This window comes from Podarcis pityusensis (assembly GCF_964106645.2).
Source record: "Podarcis pityusensis genome assembly, chromosome: 16".
NCBI classification, from domain to species: Eukaryota; Metazoa; Chordata; class Lepidosauria; order Squamata; family Lacertidae; genus Podarcis; species Podarcis pityusensis.
Genome location: NC_138041.1, coordinates 23,798,386 through 23,819,714, shown reverse-complemented (window position 1 = coordinate 23,819,714; position 21,329 = coordinate 23,798,386). Strand labels below are relative to the sequence as shown.

General features: G+C 47.6%; 2 protein-coding genes across 3 annotated transcripts in view; both read right to left on the bottom strand.

Annotated features, from left to right (window-relative positions):
* CCDC157 (coiled-coil domain containing 157) overlaps nucleotides 1-21,329 on the bottom strand; it is a 129,872-nt gene that overhangs the window by 48,826 nt on the left and 59,717 nt on the right. The gene's annotated exons all lie outside the window — the stretch shown is intronic.
* LOC308465939 (SEC14-like protein 2) overlaps nucleotides 1-21,329 on the bottom strand; it is a 39,528-nt gene that overhangs the window by 3,420 nt on the left and 14,779 nt on the right. Inside the window, exons 2-11 of one of the 2 annotated variants that reach the window (XM_080986399.1) lie at nucleotides 18,877-18,952; nucleotides 12,665-12,708; nucleotides 11,631-11,690; nucleotides 11,310-11,498; nucleotides 9,612-9,707; nucleotides 8,803-8,863; nucleotides 8,606-8,689; nucleotides 2,989-3,095; nucleotides 1,157-1,296; nucleotides 62-231 (exon numbers count right to left, since the gene is read on the bottom strand). In XM_080986399.1, coding sequence (XP_080842525.1) covers nucleotides 62-231; nucleotides 1,157-1,296; nucleotides 2,989-3,095; nucleotides 8,606-8,689; nucleotides 8,803-8,863; nucleotides 9,612-9,707; nucleotides 11,310-11,498; nucleotides 11,631-11,690; nucleotides 12,665-12,708; nucleotides 18,877-18,952 — 1,027 coding nt within the window. The remainder of the gene's footprint in view (nucleotides 1-61; nucleotides 232-1,156; nucleotides 1,297-2,988; nucleotides 3,096-8,605; nucleotides 8,690-8,802; nucleotides 8,864-9,611; nucleotides 9,708-11,309; nucleotides 11,499-11,630; nucleotides 11,691-12,664; nucleotides 12,709-18,876; nucleotides 18,953-21,329) is intronic. The other variant, XM_080986400.1, reaches the window with a different exon arrangement.

Here is a 21,329-nt window from a genome sequence, read left to right as displayed (position 1 = left end):
TCCATTCAGGGAAGACCGGGGGGGGGGGGGCTGGAAAGTGAGAGATCTGGGTACCACTTACAGATCCCTGGATCCGCACAGGTGATCGAGCCGTCTTCAGGCACCATGTGGGCGTTGTAGCGCTGGTTGGGATGCACTTCCTCCATTTCGCTGGCGTGCTGGCGCGCCCCAACTTTGGTCTTCAGGTAGACGCCAAATCCTATATCGGCCCCGTCCGACATGAACTGCCACCTATAAGCAGGAATATCAGAGAGGAGAGGGGAGAAGTGAAGGACGGTTACGAATTATGAGAAGCATTCATTCCTCCTCATTCTGAAGTTGTACAGTCTGTGCCCCATTTTGCCTGGCGATGCCCCCATCCCCATGTCTAAAGTCCTCCTATGATGTTTGTGCAGAGTGCGTACAGTGGTACCTCGGGTTACATACGCTTCAGGTTACATACGCTTCAGGTTACAGACTCCGCTAACCCAGAAATAGTGCTTCAGGTTAAGAACTTTGCTTCAGGATGAGAACAGAAATCGTGCTCCCGTGGCGTGGCAGTAACAGGAGGCCCTATTAGCTAAAGTGGTGCTTCAGGTTAAGAACAGTTTCAGGTTAAGAACGGACCTCTGGAACGAATTAAGTACTTAACCCGAGGTACCACTGTATTGTCCAGCAAAGGTCCCTTGCATCTTTTATTAAAAGCTTACCGCTGAACAATAATGGGATTAACAATGAAATAGCCTGTTTAATGTCAGTTCTTGTTAGGGAGGTGATGGCTGGGTTAGATTGCTGGACTGGAGTGTGTGCCCACTCACCTCCTTGCCCAAAGCTGCTGAACTCCAACTCCCATCGGCCCCAGCCAGCATGGCCAATGGCCAGGGATGATGGGAGTTGTAGTTCAGTGTGGTGGAGTGGCCAGAGCGTTCAATTAGGCCCTGGAAGGCCAGAGATCACATCCCCACCCAGCCACAAAACCCACCAGGTGACCTTAGGCCACAGTTACTCGCTCTGGACCTAACCTACCTGGCAGCCTTGTCCTATGGGCAAAATGGGATGAGAGAACCGCACATCACCCTGAGCTCCTTGGAAGGTGGGCCAGAAAAATATTAAAATAGCTGCGCTGCCAGAATTCCATGGTTTGCTCAGCCCACGGTTTGCTCCTGCCTCGGCTTACCTCAGCACACAGCCCGGGAAGAGGATCTCGTATTCCAGCTGCTGCGAGGAGCCCCGATTCACCATCACCGAATGCTCATACTGCTGCTTCAGCTGGTCCCGTACGTAGTATTTCTTGGGGACTTCTCCACCATGGTTAAGCTGCGCACAAGACCACATCGGTGAGGAGACTGAGGCTGCGGCTGCTGAGACAACACCTGCTCAACGCTCCTTCCTTGCTACTTGTCCTCTACACTCCCTATTCCGATGCATCGAGCTCAGAGACTGAAAGAGCTGCTTCCCCCTATATCGATATAAGCCTGGTTGCTTGGCAGGTGGTGATGTCTTGCATCTAGAAGCTTCCGCCTCAGCGGCCTGGAACAAAGTCTAAGGCCTTTTTGGGCCTGGACAGCCATAGCTCTAGATCTGGCCTATGCTCCAGGAGTAGCCCATGCAGGTGCCCTACAACTCCCAACATCTCTTGATGGCAGCTCCATTAGGGCAAATGGGGCACTGCCCCTCAGCCTGACCTCAGCCAGCCTCCACCTGCATGCCTTAGGTGGGTGCCCTGGATATTGGCGTCTTCTTCTTCTTTAGTGCTGCGCTGGTAGAACTCAGCAAGGAAGAGAAAGATGCGGACAAATCTACTATCAGTTTGCTCTGGCGCCACCTACTGTTCACCTCCTGGGCTTCCGCCCTATCAGTCCAAATGGGCACCCACCACCATTGCCGCCGCCCCCCTCCCGGAAGAGGGATTGATTGTTAAGCCACTCTGGGAATTGTAGCTCTGGATGGGGAATAGGGTCATAGCTGTCAACGTTTCCCCTTTTTTAAGGGAAATTCCCATATTCCGAATAGGATTCCTTGCAAGAAAGGGGAAAAGTTGACAGCTATGCTCAGGATATTCTCGGTATCCTGAACAAACTACAGCTCCCAGGATTCTTGGGGGGAGCCATGGAAGTGGTGTCATTATGCTTTCAACAAATGGTGTAAACGTGGCCCTAGTCTTAATTCTATAAAAGCCATTCTACTCGGAGCCTAAGTAATTGGCTCTGAATTGTTAGCTTTCTAGTTGTCTGTCTTAGTACAGCCTAGAAAATCTCGAGGGATTGATAATTAACCTAGCAGTCAAAGAAGCACTCCCATAAACAAAAGATATTTGCTTGTTATTTAGATGTTGACTGGGTTGTAATCAGCTCACACCAAGTTCTCTAGCAAGTGTGTGCAAAGCAGTAACGTGCTTTTGAGAATTTAAAGGTGGGCCACAAGCCTTGGAAACCAGAAGGAGGCAAAGTAAGCATCCCCTCTGCGTGGCTGTCTGGGTCCAGCTCTTTCCATCTGCTTCCTGCCTTGCAAACTTGTGTCTTGTTCCTCTATATCCAGACTCCAGTCTTTGCTGGACTTTTCAAAGTGTTGGTGCTGACCTTTAAAGCCCTAAACGGCCTCGGCCCAGTATATCTGAAGGAGCGTCTCCACCCCCATCGTTCTGCCCGGACACTAAGGTCCAGCGCCGAGGGCCTTCTGGCGGTTCCTTCATTGCAAGAAGTAAGGTTACAGGGAACCAGGCAGAGGGCCTTCTCGGTAGTGGCGCCCGCCCTGTGGAACGCCCTCCCACCAGATGTCAAAGAGAAAAACAACTACCAGACTTTTAGAAGACATCTGAAGGCAGCCCTGTTTAGGGGAGCTTTTAATGTTTAATAGGTTACTGTATTTTAATATTCTGTTGGAAGCTGCCCAGAGTGGCTGGGGAAATTTAGGCCACCACACTTCCCTAGCTGCTGGGAATAGACCCCCGCCCCACCCCGCCCAAGGGCTAAGGTGATACCCCGAGTGCTACCTGATGAGTGTCCATACCATAGTCTTGCATTTGGGGTCTCCATCTGGGTCTGTGAGGGTTCCCCCATATTCCTTGGGGATCTGTGAGGGGTCGATGTGCTTTTGCAAAACCTCCTTCCAGTTAGCTGGGAGAAAAGTGAGAGGGTTCATTTATTGCACAGAAATTGATTTCCAACTGACTCAATACAACCAGCAAGCAATTTGTCTAAGGCAGGGGTCGGCAAAGATTTGTGGCTTGGGGCAGTTCATGCACAAACGCTATTTCTGGTGCTCCTTCCGGCGCAGAGGAGGCGTGCACAGCTTCCCATTGGCCGCAGGAGCTTCCTGCAGCCAATAGGAAGCAGGCCAGTGTCGTGGGCCTTAGATTGCCGACCCCTGGTCTAAGGGGATTATGAAAAAGCTGGAGATTAACCAGCAAAGGTCAATATTCTCCAGAGCTGACATCTACTCTTCAAATATCTAAAGGGCTGTCATGTGGGAAATGGAGCAAGCTTGTTTTCTGCTGCTCCAGAGGTTAGGGCCAGAAGCGATGGATTTAAATTACAGTGGTACCTCGGGTTACATACGCTTCAGGTTACAGACTCCGCTAACCCAGAAATAGTACCTCGGGTTAAGAACTTTGCTTCAGGATGAGAACAGAAATCGCGCGGAGGCAGCAGGAGGCCCCATTAGCTAAAGTGGTGCTTCAGGTTAAGAACAGTTTCAGGTTAAGAACGGACCTCCGGAACGAATTAAGTACGTAACCAGAGGTACCACTGTACAAGAAAGGAGATTCCAACAGCATCAGTAAGAACTTTCTGGTGGTAAGAACCTTTCAACAGTGGAATGGACTACCTCAGAAAGTGGTGGGCTTTCCCTCACTGGAGGTTTTTAAATAGAGGCTGGAAGGCCGTCTGCCAGGGATTCTTCAGCTGTCATTCCTGCATTGCAGGGGGTTGGACTAGATGAACCTTGGTGTACCATTCAACGCTCCAATTTTATGATTCATTGAGCCAGCTCATTTCTCTCTCATCCCTCCTGCACCCTGCTGTTGAGAACGCAGTGGCTGAACAGGTCAGCAACCTTGCGGTCACTTTTCTGGGAACATTCCTCGGTCGTGGCCCAGGTGGGCCTCTGAGGGCAAACATTAGTCTCACTAACCAGGTAAGCAAAAGTCCCTGGAGTCCACAGTCCAAAAACCACCAATATTTTCCCCTCCTCCAATCTGCCAGATTTTGTATAAGCCACTAGCTGTCTGTGTCGTATCCTAGCCAGCGTCTCAACACAAAGCCTTGGCAAGATTTGGGGTGCATTTGGAGAATATTGCGTTGGTTAGTGTTTTTATTTTAATAATTGATTTGTTAACAAAAAAACAAAAACAAAAACCAAATATAACAAGAAAACAAAAAAATTAAAAATTAAACAACAAAGCATCATAGTCTGAAAGGACAAATGTACACAGATTAAGTAGTAATGCATACAAAGATTCCCTTTATAGAGTTTTATAAAAACAAAAATATTCAACAGTTTTATATATTTAAAAAACAGCCATTTGAACTCTGCTCGTTAGATACTTTTAGGGTTCCTAATTATAACATGGGTGCTTTGGTATGGCTTTCTAATGTTCCTTTTGCACTGTAGTAGCTGTTGGTAATTGTGGCTTTTAAAATAATATACTGGTACGTTGTTTAATCACACTTGCGGGCGTCATGTGACACAGTGATGAATGTCAACGCCACTACCCCGACCCTTTTCACACACAAATGGGCTTCAGTTCCCCTGTGATCCCCTCAAAAATGGCAGGAAAGAACTGCCCCAAATGTCATCAATTTCCTCCCATGATACTCCGGCTTAAGGGGTCTGCTAATAAGATTTCCCCCTGGAATCAGATAATGCAGAAAAGAGCACTAAAGATGCACTGTACTCCATTGGTTTTTTTGGAAATGGCTTTTACGTGGTGAGAAAGTTCAAATATAAGATGAGAACTGCTGTGTGATTTCAGCCTTGGTTGGTTGAGGCGGATAGTAACATACTAGAGTTCCCTCCCCCAAATACTTTCTAACTATCCCCACCTCCAAAACAACAATAATGTTCTGTGCATGTTTTTATATTTGGTATTGACAATCTATCAGCCCTCCTCTCCCTTAACTAGCACCTGTCAACAGCCATTCCATCAGCTCTGCCAAAAGACCAGCTCCATAAGGCACCTTCCACCCAAGAACTATTTCTATTATTTTTATTTATTAAATTTATATTCCACCCTTCATCCGAAGATCACAGAGTGGTTCACAATATAAAATACCAGCTGGCTGCTATACAAACAACTGTTTAAGAATTGGTGGCCTGAGTTTGCTTTTTTCCTCTTCCCTCCCCATCCCTTTTCCCTTGTGTGTCATGGGCGGAGACTGTCTTGTTCTAAGTGATTGGATGTGAGCCACTCCAAGAGCTCCCCCCCCCCTTTGGCTGAAGAGCGGACCGCAAATGTCTCTAAATAAATAAAGAGGCGTACACCAAGCCTTTCCCTAAGCTGGTGTCATCCAGATATTTTTGAACCACAGCTCCCAGCCATCCCTGTACCTTTGCAGTGATGGGCCAGAACGGTGGAAGATCGCTGTGCAACTGGGGCAGGGATGCTGCTTGTGTGGATTTGCTGTTTTACATTGCCAGAAGTTAAAAGAAGATAGGGATATGGCAAATTTACTTTTAAAGGGGAAGCTAAAAAAAATATGAGGCAGGTGGTGGGCGAGTGGAATAATTGCTCTGTCTTCCTGTGGCTAACAGCTCTGCTCCCATATATGACTGTAGAGTGGAGTTTTAAACAGCTAAGGGCAGATTTTCTGAATGGATTCATTCATTCATTCATTTCTGCTGCCCAGAATACAGGGAAGCCTTATGATGTCTGCTGCAGGGTAAAAACGAGGGACTTGGAAAAAGACATACCTAGCCAGGCAGCGGCAGGAGGAGCCTTAGGCAATCTGCTTTAAATTTCCCTTCAGCCATACAGAGGAAGGATAGTCCTCCCGATGGCCCTAACAGTCTTTCAGGCAAAATCTTTAGCCCAACTTCTATATGGCTCTCAAATTAGCCCCTCTGCCAACCTTAAGACCCTTGAAACAGTACAATCTAAATTCTTAAGATCATTATTTGCTACCCCTAAGTGTACACCTAATGCAGTCTTAAGGCAAGAGGCAGGACTGCCCAGAGTGGAATTAAAAGTCTGGGAACAAGCAATATCCCTCTGGCTGAAAATCCATTACAATCCTAAGGGTCTATTACCTTGCTTCCTGGCCGCAGTTCCCTATCCTCCTTGGCTTATGCAAATAACTAACAAGATCAAACAAATTGGCCTAAACCCTGAAAATCTTTTTATTGGAACTCTGAACAAGGCAAAAGCTACTATCACTCGGAGACTTTATGATATCGAATTACAACAAGAAGGCGCCCTACTCCCAGAGACGTATAGATGTCTAAAAGCTTGGCCTAATTTTGCAGCTGCCCCTTACTTAACTAACATCAATAACGAAGCCTATAGATGGGCTTTCTCTAGAGCCCGCTTTGAGACAATGCCCTCAGCAGTGCTGTACGGCAAATTCACGCGGGTTCCAATGCATGCGCGTCTCTGCCCTTGTATGTCTAATAAGGTAGAATCTGTCACACACATTCTTCTATCTTGCGAATTCTATAGTGAAGAACGAGTTCAACTTATTTTACCGCTTCTATCAAAATTTATACCCCTTCAATATTATTTGGAATCCTCCCCTGAAATTCTTCGAAAATACCTCCTGGAGGATTCCTCAAGCTCAATATCATATGAGGTGGCTAAATTTTGCACTTTAGTAATTAAGAAGCGTAAATCTCTTCTGTTGAATGGCACACTGCGAAGTTCCCTTGTGTAACCTTTTTTCTTTTCTGAAGTTGTTGCTGATTTCTTGTTGTCTGATCTTGTGGTGTTTAGTGTCACTGGCTTTGGCCACAATAAACTTGAAACTTGAAACTTGAGAGGAAGGATAGGTCCCAGAGAAAGGAGGAGGAACCTTTTCCTCCCAGCTTGGGACTTCAGGGTGGTGACTTACAGAGCAAGCAACTGTTTCTAAGAAGAGACGTCATGTATGCCTCCAGACAGACACAGAGCCTTGGCTGAAATTCAGAGGAACCAAATTCCCAAACAAATACAGAATAAGCTTGGCTCACATGGGTAAGCACTGGGCAAACATCAGGCTTTCGGGATCAACTTTGCTTTGCTTTACTAGAGTAGAATTCCCCAGATCCGCGAATAGGAGCCAGGAGCAAACAACACTCCGATTTAGAAGACTCCAAGCACAGGAGTTTTACTTTTGAGCAGTAGAGCTGGGTGCGCACAAATCCATTTGTAGTCTCCCACTTGATTTGTTTAACAATATAATTCTCAGAGACCAAGCTAAGGAGTACTGCTCTGATGAGGAATGGTGGGAGCCTCCCCCTCCCCCTGCTCCTGCCCAGGAGCAGTGGAGCAGTATAGATTTGGAGCAGCGGTTTGCAGAGGGGCATAGTTTTGAAGACAAAAGTTGGGAAGAACTGGGGGGTGAACAGCAAAGTGAAGAAGAACCAGAAGAGAGAGAGCTAACAGACTGTCTCTCGCTGGAAGGTGTCCAGCCTATCAGTCCAAGGTCACGTAGAGCAGATAAGGTGGCAACACAAAAAGCAAGGTGGTTCAGAGACCAGGTTGCAAGTGACTAGGGAGGAAGTGGGTGGCATCCTTAATTGGGAACACCTTCAGTCTGAGAATCTTTGTCAATGGCCTTCAAGCCATCTAAAGATCAACTGGCAGATCCCAATTTAGCTTCTTCATATAGCTGTTGTGGGACGCAGGTGGTGCTGTGGTCTAAACCACTGAGCCTAGGGCTTGTCGATCAGAAGATCGGCGGTTCAAATCCCGCCATGGGGTGAGCTCCCGTTGTTCGGTCCCAGCTCCTGCCCACCTAGCAGTTCAAAAGCACGTCAAAGTGCAAGTAGATAAATAGGTGCCGCTCCGGCAGGAAGGTAAATGGTGTTTCCGTGCGCTGCTCTGGTTTGCCAGAAGTGGCTTAGTCATGCTGGCCACATGACCCGGAAGCTGTACACCGGCTCCCTCGGCCAATAAAGTGAGATGAGCGCTGCAACCCCAGAGTCAGTCACGACTGGACCTAACGGTCAGGGGTCCCTTTACCTTTATAGCTGTTGTAGGGAAATGGCTCATGACTCAGTGGCAGAGCATCCGTTTTGCATGCAGAAGGTCCCAGCTTCAATCCCCAAAGGCAGCATCTCCAGCTTGGGCTGGGAGAGACTTCCTGCCTGAAACCCTGGAGAGCTGCTGCCAGTCAGTGCAGACAATACTGAGCTGGATGGACCAATGATCCAAGCCTGTAGAAGGCAGTTTCCTATGTTCCTATGATTTCCATGTGCTGTGTACACTACTAGGAAAGAAATGGGTGATATGCACCCAAGGAGAAAGCTAGCAAGGTATTAAATGCAGAGTCCAAACAGCAGGGGCTTAACACACTTGTATTTGCTTCGCTTGCCACATTTTATGGGGGGGACGGTTTGGTCTTTTGGGGGGAGGGGGAGTACTCGGCTCTCCCTCTGTTATGTTTCCCGTTTCCTAGAAATGTTGAAACCAGCAAAGGCAGATCTTACTCACCTCCTAGGACCACGATCTTCTTGCGAGTATCTTCGCTCAGAAAGTGCTTCACCAGGTTGTAAGCCACGGGGAAGAGCCTGGGAGCTGTAACAGGGGCAAAGAAATCGACTGAGTGGCATGTGGTCCCCAAAGATTTCCCATGACGTCCTCAGGCTTTAAAGGGGTTTTCCACCCCAAGTTTTGCTTCCAAAGCTCACCTTTTATAACGTAGACTTGTTTAAGGGACTCAGGATAGTTCTCTTCAAACATGGCAAGGAGCTGAAAGGGTAGGGGGGGAAATGAGTCAGGAAAACATTTCAGAGGTGCTTTACATGCCAAATTATGGAAGCAATTAATGTATCTAGATTCACTAACATTTAAAGGTAAAGGACCCCTGACAGTTAAGTCCAGTCGCAGACAACTCTGGAGTTGTGGCTCTCATCTCACTTTACTTCCAAGTAATCTGCATTACTTCTGGGTCGCTGCGGAGCGCAACCCGAACGCGCTCAACCTGAAGCATATTTATCCCGAGGTATGACTGTAACACGATGTGTGAATGTAAATTTTAAAATGGAAAAATCAAATAAATATACCGTATTTTTTACTCTATAGAACGCACCAGACCACAAGACGTACCTAGTTTTTGGAGGGGGAAAACAAGAAAAAAAATATTCTGAATCTCAGAAGCCAGAACAGCAAGAGGAATCGCTGCGCAGTGAAAGCAGCAATCCCTCTTGCTGTTCTGGCTTCTGGAATATCTGTGCAGCCTGCATTCGCTCCATAAGACACACACACATTTCCCCTTACTTTTTAGGAGGGAAAAAGTGAGTCTTATAGAGCAAAAAATACGGTATTCAGGGTGGGGGGGGGAGAGATGTGTCTCTAGCATATGACATACTGAAGGTGCCACAAACAATTCTGTGGGGAGGGAATTCTTGGGACAAAGATACAGGACTAAAACTGCACCCCAAACAGCAGATACAATCATTCAGAGATGCAACGGGGGTGGATTCCCTGCCATTCTCACCTCAGAATAGGCATCCACAGCTGGCTTCCAGAGATGCTTCAGGCCCAGCCCTTCAAAATCGTAAATCATCATGACTGTTTCAACTCTCCTCCCCAGCTTTAAAGAGAGAGAGAGAGAGAAGACGAAACATGCTTTAGGCAAAAACATCTAAAACCATTCCTCCCCCTCTCTTTTGCCACATTGGTGTCCTCCAGATGTAATCATAGAATCTGTTATGTACTGAGTTGAATAGGATCCAAAAGGCAGCAGTCTGATTGGTCCTAGAACAATAGGATTCAGAACGCAGCAGTCTGATTGGTCCACAGGAGCCACCCAATCCAGCTCCAGGTGGAAGTGAATCCGCAACCTGATTGGCCTACAGGTGAATCCCGGAATTAGCCAATCACGTGGGGCCCATTGTGTAAATAATGTATATAAAGCAGACATTCTGGGGGAACTTCCATTCCTCCTCACTACTAGGAGCTGAATAAAGAGCATGAAATCCACTCTCGACTCCGAGTATATTTCAGAATCATAGAATTGTAGAGTCGGAAGGGACCGAACCCCCTGCAGTCGTTTTGGACAATGTCTTTAAACTGTCCTGGCTAGGGTGAAATTACAGTCCAAAAACATCCGGGTGGCACCAGGTTGGCAGGACAGTGACTATTCTTTAAATATAGCAGTTGAGATCGGATACCCCGCCATCCCATGGCCAGAATGTTGGTAGGTGACTGCGCTGAAGAATTCCGCACAAAAAATTCATAGCAAATGTAACAGGCGACCACATGCAGAAGACTACATTTTAAAGGAGAGCTCTTAGGAATGTTAAGGCAAGCCTGCCAGAACTGTGGTTTGTTAAGTGCGCTTAAAGAGCTGTGGGAGCTGTGGTTTGTTACGGGTGCTGAAAGTTGTTAGGAGAGACTCCGATATTCCTCCTCACAGAGCTACCATTCCTGGAGTTCCCGGCGAAGAGGGAAAGCTTGCCAAACATATCTGGGAATTGTAGCTTTGTGAGGGGAAGGGGAAGAAAAAAAACATGACTGTTTAAAGTTGTATTGTGGTGCTTTAAAAGTACAGGCAATCTCCGATTTGCATGGGGGTTGTGTTCCAGGACATCATGTGCAACGGTGGTGCATGCATAAACCCATTATGCCCTGTCCTGTTACGACCCCTTTTTCAGCCACTTCCGGGTCACTGTGGTGCACGCATGCATACCCTCCAAGCATCCCTATTTCCCAGGGACAGACCCAGATTTACAGAAGCCGGAGTCCCAGTTTCTGATTTGATCCCAGAATGTCTCATTTTTCCTTAGGACGTCCCTATTTTCATTGGAGAAATGTTGGAGGGTACGGAGTTATGCAACCCCCTGAGCCAAGGAGATAAGGATACGACCTTTAGAAGACATCTGAAGGCAGCCCTGTAATAGCAAGCATGTTTAATATTTTATTATGTTTTTATATATGTTGGAAGCAGGCCAGAGTGGCTGGGCCAACCCAGTCAGATGGGCAGGGTAATAATATATTAATAAATTATTATTATTATTATTATTATTATTATTATTATTAATGAAATTGGATGTCCCTATTTTCATTGGAGAAATATTGGATGCGCATGCGCGCTCACGCATCAATCGGACACATGTAAAATTGGTTGTTGCCTGTATGACATGAATGTGGCGGACATGAAATCAGGCATTCTAGGTTGGTACCAAGGTCTTACCTTCTCACTCTGCTCCACACACAGCTGCCGTAAAATCTCACAGTCCTGGAACTTTTTTTTAAGCAAATCTTGTTTTGAAGCCGAGAAGAGGATCCCTTTGGCGTCGAGAGGTCCAATGATCTCGTACCAGATGGGGCAGCCTTCCCGGTCGAAACCGCATCTTCCCCCGGCCATGTACTTTGTAATGACCTGTGGGGGCCAAGATACAAGCAGGTGAGCAGGCCGAGGGTAAAGAGGCAGCTGGATATGTGTAAGAGGAAAATTTGGGGAAGCTGGGGCAGGATCAGACATATGGACGAAGCCAATAAATTAGGAACGCACCTCTGGGGCCTTCCACTCTATGATATGATCTGCATCCATGTGCTTCCGGGTTTCAATATGCTGTTTTGGGGGGAAAAACCAAAAAGAGAAAGCTATTAGTGAAGAAGACAAATGGTGGACAGACATAGGTCATCTTAGGCCTCTTCCAGACAACCGGGATGCAGTGCACACTGCGTTGGGCTGCCCTTGAAGACAACGCAGAAATGGCAACTGGCCCAAAATGCAGCTGCCAGATTATGGGCTGGCGTTAACCTTAGAGCTCATACATCCGCTGTTCTCAGACAGCAGCACTGGCTGCTGGTTTGTTTTCAGGCCCTATTCAAGGTGTTTATAAAGTCCTAAATCCTTAAGGCCCTATTTCCAGAAAGGCCATCTCCTTCCCTACAGACACTCCTGGGAGTGAAGATTAGCGCTCAAAAATTCAGGGGGGTGGGAGCCCAGGAGAGGGCCTTCTCTGTGGCAGCCCCTAAGTTGTTATATGCAAACGAGGCCACTTTTACAACGCCTTTTGGGACCCAATGTACTCTATGATATGTTGGGCCTGCTGGGATGCATTATACCAACAATCCTCGACCTTCCCCCCCCCCACCCAAAATAAAAAATTGAAAATTCATGAGGGTCTTGATGGACTACTTAATTATTTTTCTGCCTGTTGTGGACGTGGTGCAACATTTTACTAGGGGCTGCCTGATTTTTAATTGTATTTTTATTGCTTTCTCATATATAGTGCATTTTGCTGTATTGCAATTCCAGAGAATGCAAAGAAATAAAATAATATTAAGGTATTTTATACAATGTCATAAAATACAAGATAAAGAAACACAAGCATTAAAAATGCAATTAAAAATCAATATGAATATGTAACACAACAGCCGTGCCCTCTCCTGCCTTCAAATCCGCAGTCACACTGCAGACTACTTGAATGAAGAGGCACTTAGACCACTGTTTTTGAACCACTGCATTATACAACTTATCAGTGTGAAGTTTCAATTTGCATGCATCTGTTTTGATATTTATAATAATAAGCCTCTTACCTTCCGGAGCATAGCTTCAGACTTCTGCAAGTCAAAACACCGAGCTGCAAAGAAGATCATGAATGGTTAGAGACTAACCTGCAAAACACCTGTGCTAAAAGGTAACACCCAGCTGTTTTGGTTTGCACCCTATTTGCACCCATTTCCAGATGTGCTTCTATCTGAAGGGCAAATGCTTCCAATAAACAAGCAAGGTCGCTGCATTTCAAAAACAGATTCCCCACAGCTGTCATTTGCAATAAACAAAGATTTGCCCAACTTCAAAGCGACATGCTGAACAAGCGTCATTTGGCCCCAGAGTCTCCACTTTCATTTATTTCTGCTTTCCTATCACTCCTCCTCACAGCAAACGTGACCATTTCATCTTCAGATATCTGAAGGGCTGTCACATGGAAGATGGAGCAAGTTTGCTTTCTGCAGAACCTGAACTAACAGATTCAGATGACAAGAAAGGAGATTCTGGCTAAACGTTAGGAATGATGCCAAGAGCTGTTTAGCAGTGGAATTTTTCAGCTGCAATTCCTACATTGCAGAGGGTTGAAAGTCGGCAAACTAAGGCCCGTGGGCCGAATCAGGCCCAACTGCCTTCCGGATCCGGCCTGAGGATGGTCCGGGAATCGCTGCGTGGATCGGCAGCGCGCACGTTCTTTCCCTCTCCCTCCCACAGCGGTGGCGGCGCCTCCTCCCTCCCTCCCTCCTGGCTTCTCCCCGCCCTGCCTAGAGGAGGAAGGGGGCTGGGCTTTGCTGGTGCCAACAGCAGCAGCGCTCGAGTGGCCGCCATTTTAAGCAGCCTCTCTCCGGAACCCTTTCGTGCACCGCTCATCGTCCCACCGCCACAGCCGCCAGCCCCTGCCGCTCGCAAGACACAGGTAAGCAGCCACCGGGGCTCATCCAGTGCTGTGGAGAAGGGAGGGGAGAGTCGTGGGAGGGTGGCTTATAGTCTGGCCCCCCACAAGGTCTGAGGGACAGTGGACCGGCCCCCTGCTGAAAAAGTTTGCTGACCCCTGAACTAGATGAACCTTGAGGTTCATTCCAGCTCTTGTTGTTGTTTAGTCATTTAGTCGTGTCCGACTCTTCGTGACCCCATGGACCAGAGCACGCCAGGCACTCCTGTGTTCCACTGCCTCCTGCAGTTTGGTCAAACTCATGCTGGTAGCTTCGACAACACTGCCCAACCATCTCGTCCTCTGTCGTCCCCTTCTCCTTGTGCCCTCCATCTTTCCCAACATCAGGGTCTGTTCCAGGGAGTCTTCTCTTCTCATGAGGTGGCCAAAGTACTGGAGCCTCAGCTTCAGGATCTGTTCTTCCTGAGTGAGCACTCAGGGCTGAATTTCAGCTCTACTGTTCTGTATATCATTGATGTTTGCAAAACCATTACAAAATCCTGCAACAGAGGTCACCATTTCACCTCTGACCTTATAAACATCAGCTGTACAATTGCTTGTGGGACAAGCAGGCAGCTGGTCACTATACGTTGCCGCAGGAGCTGGTGCAACCTGTTAATTAGCCCCCAGGGTATCGGAGTCAGATGGGGAGTGCCTGATCCAGTTTTTATTCTCTGTGGAACATAATCAGGGATTAAGAGGGCGGCTCTTCACAGCCAGCGCCTTCAAGGATTAATCACACCTCGACAACATCTCCCTTTCAACAAGTAGGATCACACCCAAGGCATGCTAATGAACCAGAGGGAAGCAGCTTTCAAGAACCAAGTTTATTTCGAAGGTCAGGACCCATCTTAGGGAGAGAGAGAAGGGGGGTAGGGGAGGGAGATGTCCTGGTCAGGTCAAGTCAGAGGCTTCCCAGCCAGAGGCAACACTTTCTGGCAGATTCCAGGTGACGGGCAGAGCACCTGAATCTGATCAATGGACTCTTATCCTTCGGAAGGTTTTCCCTGATTAAAACCAGGCCAAAAGGGCAAGTAGGCCAGGTGGCAAGGCCTGGAACAGGTTCAGAAAAAGGCAGATTATTATTATTATTATTATTATTATTATTATTATTATTTATTATTTATACCCCACCCATCTGGCTGGGTTTGCCCAGCCACTCTGGGCGGCTTCCAACAAAACACTAAAATACAATAACCTATTAAACATTAAAAGCTTCCCTAAACAGGGCTGCCTTCAGATGTCTTCTAAAAGTTTGGTAGTTGTTCTTCTCTTTGACATCTGGTGGGAAGGCATTCCACAGGGCGGGCGCCACTACCGAGAAGGCCCTCTGCCTGGTTCCCTGTAACTTGGCTTTTCGCAGCGAGGGAACTGTCAGAAGGCCCTCAGAGCTGGACCTCAGTGTCCAGGCAGAACGATGGAGGTGGAGATGTTCCTTCAGGTATACTGGACCGAGACTGATCCAGGAGCTAACCTCTGGAATTTGTTCCCCCATGAAGTAGTGGTGGCCAACTTGGATGGCTTTAAAGGGGATTCAGGCCAATTCATGGATGAGGACCAACCTCAGCGGCCACGTTCTGCCTCCACTGTTGGAGGAAGGAAATGCCTCAGAATGACATGGGCCAGGAGTCTGCTTTGCCTGCTGAACAGCAGCCTGAAGGGGGAGAAGGCAGAGTGACCCCACCCGCAGCTGATCAGCTTTCAAGGACACAGAGGAGAAGGTGCTGATGGGAACCAGCTGGCTTCAGCCACCTTAAGCAGAGTTTCCAGCAGCAGTCAGAGGCTGTAAACAATGCTTGTAGTTCCTGGCCCTAGGTAAAGGTAAAGGGACCCCTGACCATTAGGTTCAGTCATGACCGACTCTGGGGTTGCGGCGCTCATCTCGCTTTATTGGCCAAGGGAGCCGGCGTACAGCTTCCGGGTCATGTGGCCATCATGACTAAGCCGCTTCTGGCGAACCAGAGCAGCACACGGAAACGCCATTTACCTTCCCGCCAGAGTGGTACCTATTTATCTACTTGCACTTTGATGTGCTTTCAAACTGCTAGGTTGGCAGGAGCAGGGACCGAGCAACAGGAGCTCACCCCGTCGCGGGGATTAGAACCACCGACCTTCTGATCGACAAGTCCTAGGCTCTGTGGTTTAACCCACAGCGCCACCCGCGTCCCACCCTACCTTGCTGTTTTCTGCTCATCTTGACCCTTGACCCCATGTGATCATCAGATTCCCTGACCACATGGTTTGCTGTTTGGCTGACCCTAGGACTGGACCTGACTTTGGAGGACATCTCAGAGACACCTTCTAGTTGGCTGGTCTCCCACTCCACTAAGCTCTGCAGGCTGTTGCTCAACAATGAGACTAGGAGTTGGCTATTGTGGGAACAGGATGCTGGACCAGATGGGTCTTTGGCCTGATCCAGCAGGGCTCACCCGAGGGCCTTAAACACACATTTTCACTCTTGGGGAGTGAATTGGGTCCCCTGTTGGTGATTTAGTGGGAAGGATCATAGCTCAGCAGTAGTGCATCTGCCTTGGTCCCAGGTTCAATCCCACTTAGGGCTGGAGAGACCCCTGCCTTGAAACCCCAGAGAGCTGCTGCCAGTCTGTGTAGACAATACTGAGCTAGGTGGACCTTTGGTTTGACTTGGCATAAGGCAGCTCCGTACACTCCTAAAAATAGAAGAGTTTGGATTTGATATCCCGCTTTATCACTACCCTAAGGAGTCTCAAAGCAGCTAACTTTCTCCTTTCCCTTCCTCACCCACAACAAACACTTTGTGAGGTGAGTGAGGCTGAGAGACTTCAGAAAAGTGTGACTGGCCCAAGGTCACCCAGCAGCTGCATGTGGAGGAGCAAAGACGCGAACCCGGTTCCCCCAGATTACAAGTCTACCGCTCTTAACCACTACACCACACTGGTTCTCAATACTCTTATACATATGTTATTAGCACCACCATTTGAGGAAGGGACACAGCTCAGTGGTATGTTCACAAGGGCATCAGCTGAGAAAGATGGGGAATGGCTTCCGACACCTAATGGTAGGACCGGCCCCTTGTGTTGCAACATCTCTCCATTGCAGCACAGGGCTAACAGGACTTCAGAGAATATCAGGGGTCAGGGAAGGGAAGATAAGGCTGCGATAACAGCCTGATAATTGTTAATCTCTCACTGGAGAGCCTTATCTTCCTAACAGGCAGAAACTCCAGGGCAGAGTCTCAAGCGGCAGAACTGGTTGAAATAAGAGTCTGGTGGACTTGAAGGAGAAACTCTGATTGTGGGTGTAATTGCACTTACTGCAAAGCTCTTCCCTGCCACGCAGCTCAGCCCTAACCTACCTCACAGGTTTGCTGTGAGGATAAAGTGGAGAGGAGGGGAACTGTGTGTGCCACTTCGAGCTACTTGGAGCAAAGCTGGCATATAAACGTAATAAAACAGAGACAGCAATGTGGTGAGCCATCATGGGGAAGGAAAGAGAGATTTTTAAAATTATCCAGTTTATTTTGATTATGAGTCGCCTAATAAAAATATGCTCCAAGTCCCCCATTCCCCCACCTGGTGCCCTCCAGATGTTTTGGACTACGACTCCCATTGCCTCTGCCCACTTTGCCAGGCTGGCTGGGGCTGCTGGGAGTTGTAGTCCAACAATGTCTGGTGTTCACCGCATTGACTAGCCTTGATCTAAAGCAACAGGAAATTTCCTGAAGCAAGTGGAAACATTCCCAATCAGGTTAACAAAAAACACCACAAAACTATCTGCTCCCATCAGCCCCAGTGAGAAGAAGAAATGGCCTGGGATGATGGGAGCTGTAGTCTAAAGCATCTGGCATTGTGCTTCTTATCCAGGAGGGTGTAGGAAGATCTCAGGGTGGGTGGGGTAAGCATTTTTTTTAAAAAATTGTACCACGAGGGACTGCTGCCCCTGCTCACTCCGCTCACCAACCCACCTGCTCCTTTGCTAGACTCCCTCCACGCCATTTACACCTCACCCACCCCCTTACCTATTCCTCTCCCCAGCTCAATCCAAGGCCCTTCCCCCTTTTAAATGACCGGGGAGCCACTTCACAAAGTGCCTCACCGCTTCACAAAGCTAAACGCTGTGTGAAGCACCCCTGCTCCTCCCCGTTCACTCGCTTGCCGGCCTGCCATTCCTCCTGTGGGACTTGGCAGCCGCACAAACTGCATCATGGCAACAGCCTTACATTTTTATGTATATAGGCAGATATAAGTAATAAATAAAAGTCACAAAACTTCAATCCATTGGAAAAGTTAAATAAAATAATTAGAGGAGCCAGGCTTAAAAGAGAAATGTGGGATTTTTACGTTAGCTAAAAGGGGGTATGGGCTGGAAGAGGTTGAGAAACACTCATATCAGACCTGAAACATATTAGGTTGGTGTCTCCGTTTAAAAAAGAACAGGGGACTCTGTACCGAGTTTGCGTGACCATGGCTAGCTGCACACATTAATAAAAATGTTATCTGGATTGAGCACTCAGTCACCTGGGCCCGGCCTTGGAGTTCTGAACAAGATCTGCCTCTTTGTGGACCCGCTGTGTTTAATGCAAAGCCCGTGCCTGGTACGTTCTGGTTTTTGGACTTTACCAAACAGAGAAAGTGCAAGCAAAGGAATCTTGGGTGATAAAAGAACACAACTCTCTCCGTTCATCCCAGTTAGGGAAGATAAGCACACTCTCTCTCTCTCTCTCTCTCTCTCTCTCTCTCTCTCCCTCTCCCCCTCTTGTTCCTGCAATGGTCTGTGTATATTTACACTTGGGAGCACTTGCAGAGGCAAGTCTACAAAAACCACCAAAGAACCAGAGAAAAGGGACTATAGCTCATGCAAAAGATTCCAGGTTCAATCCCCAGCATCTCCAGGTAGTGCTGGGAGAGAAAGAACCCCTGGATGGTTAAGTCCAGTCAAGGGTGACTATGGGGTTGCGGCGCTCATCTCGCTTTCAGGCCAAGAGAGCCAGCGTTTCCAGGTCCAATGGCCAGCATGACTAAACTGCTTCTGGCACAACAGGACACCGTGACGGAAACCAGAGCGCACGGAAACGCCGTTTACCTTCCTGCCACAGTGGTACCTATTTATCTACTTGCACTGGTGTGCTTTCGAACTGCTAGGTTGGCAGGAGCTGGGACAGAGCAAGAGCTCACCCCGTCACAGGGATTACAACCACTGACCTTCTGATTGGCAAGTCCAAGAGTGGTTTAGACCAAAGGGCCACCTGGAATCCTAGAGAGTCACAGCCAGTTGGTGCAGATGTTATTGAGCTAACCAGTACATCAAGTGTTTCCTGGCACAAAGCAAACAGCCCCCAGGCCTTCTTACCTCGGAGCCATTTCAAGAGATAGTAGTCCTCTGTGATAGGCATCAGAGGAAAGATATCCTGGATGTTCTCACGGAACTGAGGAGAAAAATGAAAAACACAGAGGGTGGGTGTGTAAAGATTTAGGATCCCGTTACAGAGTTTTGCTCTCACACTTATAGAAAAATTATAGAAAATTCGACCAAGACATCCCCAGAAGTTAAATCCTGTTGAATACTGTGGGACTTATTTCCAAATAAAATAGCTATCTCCACTATACATTTTAAGCAGTATCGTACCACTTTAAACAACCATTGGCTTTCCCTGAATCCTAGGAATTATAGTTTGTTAAGGGTGCTGAGAGCTGCAGTTCCCAGGGTGGCTTAACAATCAATCCCCCTTCCTAGCAAACTCTGGGAATTGTAGTTCCACAAGGGGGGTATTTTTGTTTGTTTGTTTGTTTATACCCCACCTTTCCCCCTAACATGACTCAAGGCGGCTAACAGATAAAAACAAGAATCACTAAAAACATAGAAAACAACAAGTAAACATTATTAGAATTAAAACTCTATACATATATAAAATCAGTTTAAGACACACAAATAATTACAATAATGTTGTAAGTTTGTGGGTGCCAGACACCCTAAGTTCCCGAAACCAGTAGTGTTAGAATTTAATCAATGTTTGAACTGTTAAAACTGGGTAAATAGACCCAGTGTGTGCTAGACACTGATGATGCTTTAATTAAGCCAAGTGTCAAGTGCGAATTAAGGCAGACCTTCTGTGTTAAGCAATAGCCTAGAGATGTGCTATTAGGGCAGGGGTTGTCAACCTGGTTCCTACTGCCCACTAGCGGGTGTTTCAGGATTCTAGGTGGGCGGTAGGGGGTTCTATGGCACAAGCTGAATCCTCCTTCCATTGAGCACTGGTGGGCGGTAAGGAAATTTTACCATCAAGATAGATGCATTAGTGGGCAGTAGGTATAAAAAGGTTGACTATCCCTGTATTAGGACAACACAATGAATTGGCTGATGTCTGTTTGGATCCAGGAGTGTGCCTATGGAACTGGGAAGACCTTCTTTGAGTGTAACGCTGGGAACCCCTGCATTGTAGGCTCAGGTTGTATATACCGTACTTTTCCGTGTATAAGATTTTTTTCCCCATTCATAAAAGTGGGGGGTCATCTTACACATGGGCAGTGCATAGGATGGACATTTGATTGGTTGTTGCCATGGCTGTCAGCGGCTATTGTGGGTGTTATTGGTTGCTGCGTCAGTGGGTGGTGTTGATTGGCTGATGCTCCGGCAGTTGGGCGGGTGATTGGCAGCTTCTGCCGGCGGTGGGACATAGGGGAGGCGGATCTTGTGACACGTGCGGGTGAGCGATTTTCAGCAATCCCCCCTAAAAAAAGCTCAAGAACCCTTGGGTAATCCCTCCCAAAAAAGCCCAACAACTCTGTGTCATCTCCCCCCCCCCCCCATTTTCTTAAATTTGAGTCTTATAGATGGAAAAGTACGGTATGTGTAAATAAACCATGGACCCTAGGAAATTGCGCCTGGAATCTCTCACTGCTCGGAGATCAGAATGGCGTGCAACACTAACAACAGCACATCAGCCCATTAATTAAGAGCAGTCTGTTCCCCAAAGCCTGGTGGAACAAGGAGGTCTTCACAGCAAGGAGGGAGCCAGTCTAGCTTCTCCAGGGAGGGAGTTCCAAAGTCTGGGAGCTGGCACCGAGAAAGCCGTGATGGATCCAGCAAAACTGACTTGCCAAATGTTCTTAATTACGAGATCTGGTCATGCCCATTGTGCAAAGTCCCACCTCTCTCCAAGGCAAACAATGCTTTTCTGCGTCAGATGCCTCTTCTGCAAGGTAGATCTCTCTGATTCAGCCTTATTGCCACACAATTCAACATTTGCAAGAATCGCACATGATCGCAACCTCTGGGGTACATCGTTTTGAGCACAGCATTATGCTTTGATACTACCACGTCACACACACACACACACACACCTGGTCCCCTTCTATCTCTAGCATGAATGCCGTTCATTTATATTGGGCAGAATAAAGAGATTGTAAAAAAAGAAAAGAATGAACCTGCACACTCCAGCAGGAAAGGAACCTGTTGCAACATACACAATCGACCCAGTACTTGAAGAGACGCTAGCCAGCTTCCAGAGGTCTGCACAACTCCAAGGTGCAAAAAGAGACTTCGAGAAACACCAAATTATTCTGAAGGATCTTCTCTTCTTAATGAAGCTAATTAGATTATTGCAGCTAGAACTGGGTCATAAGTAGCCCAGCTACTGCCAGCTGTATCATTGGGAACAGCCCAGCATGGAAGGGTTGTGCAAAGAGGAAAAAGGGATATGAAGCATAGCTGTCAACCTTTTTTGTGGGAAATTCCCTTATTCCAACGCCGTTTCCCGCTACTTCCCGCTGCTATCCCGGATTGTTAGATATCCCGTAGACTGT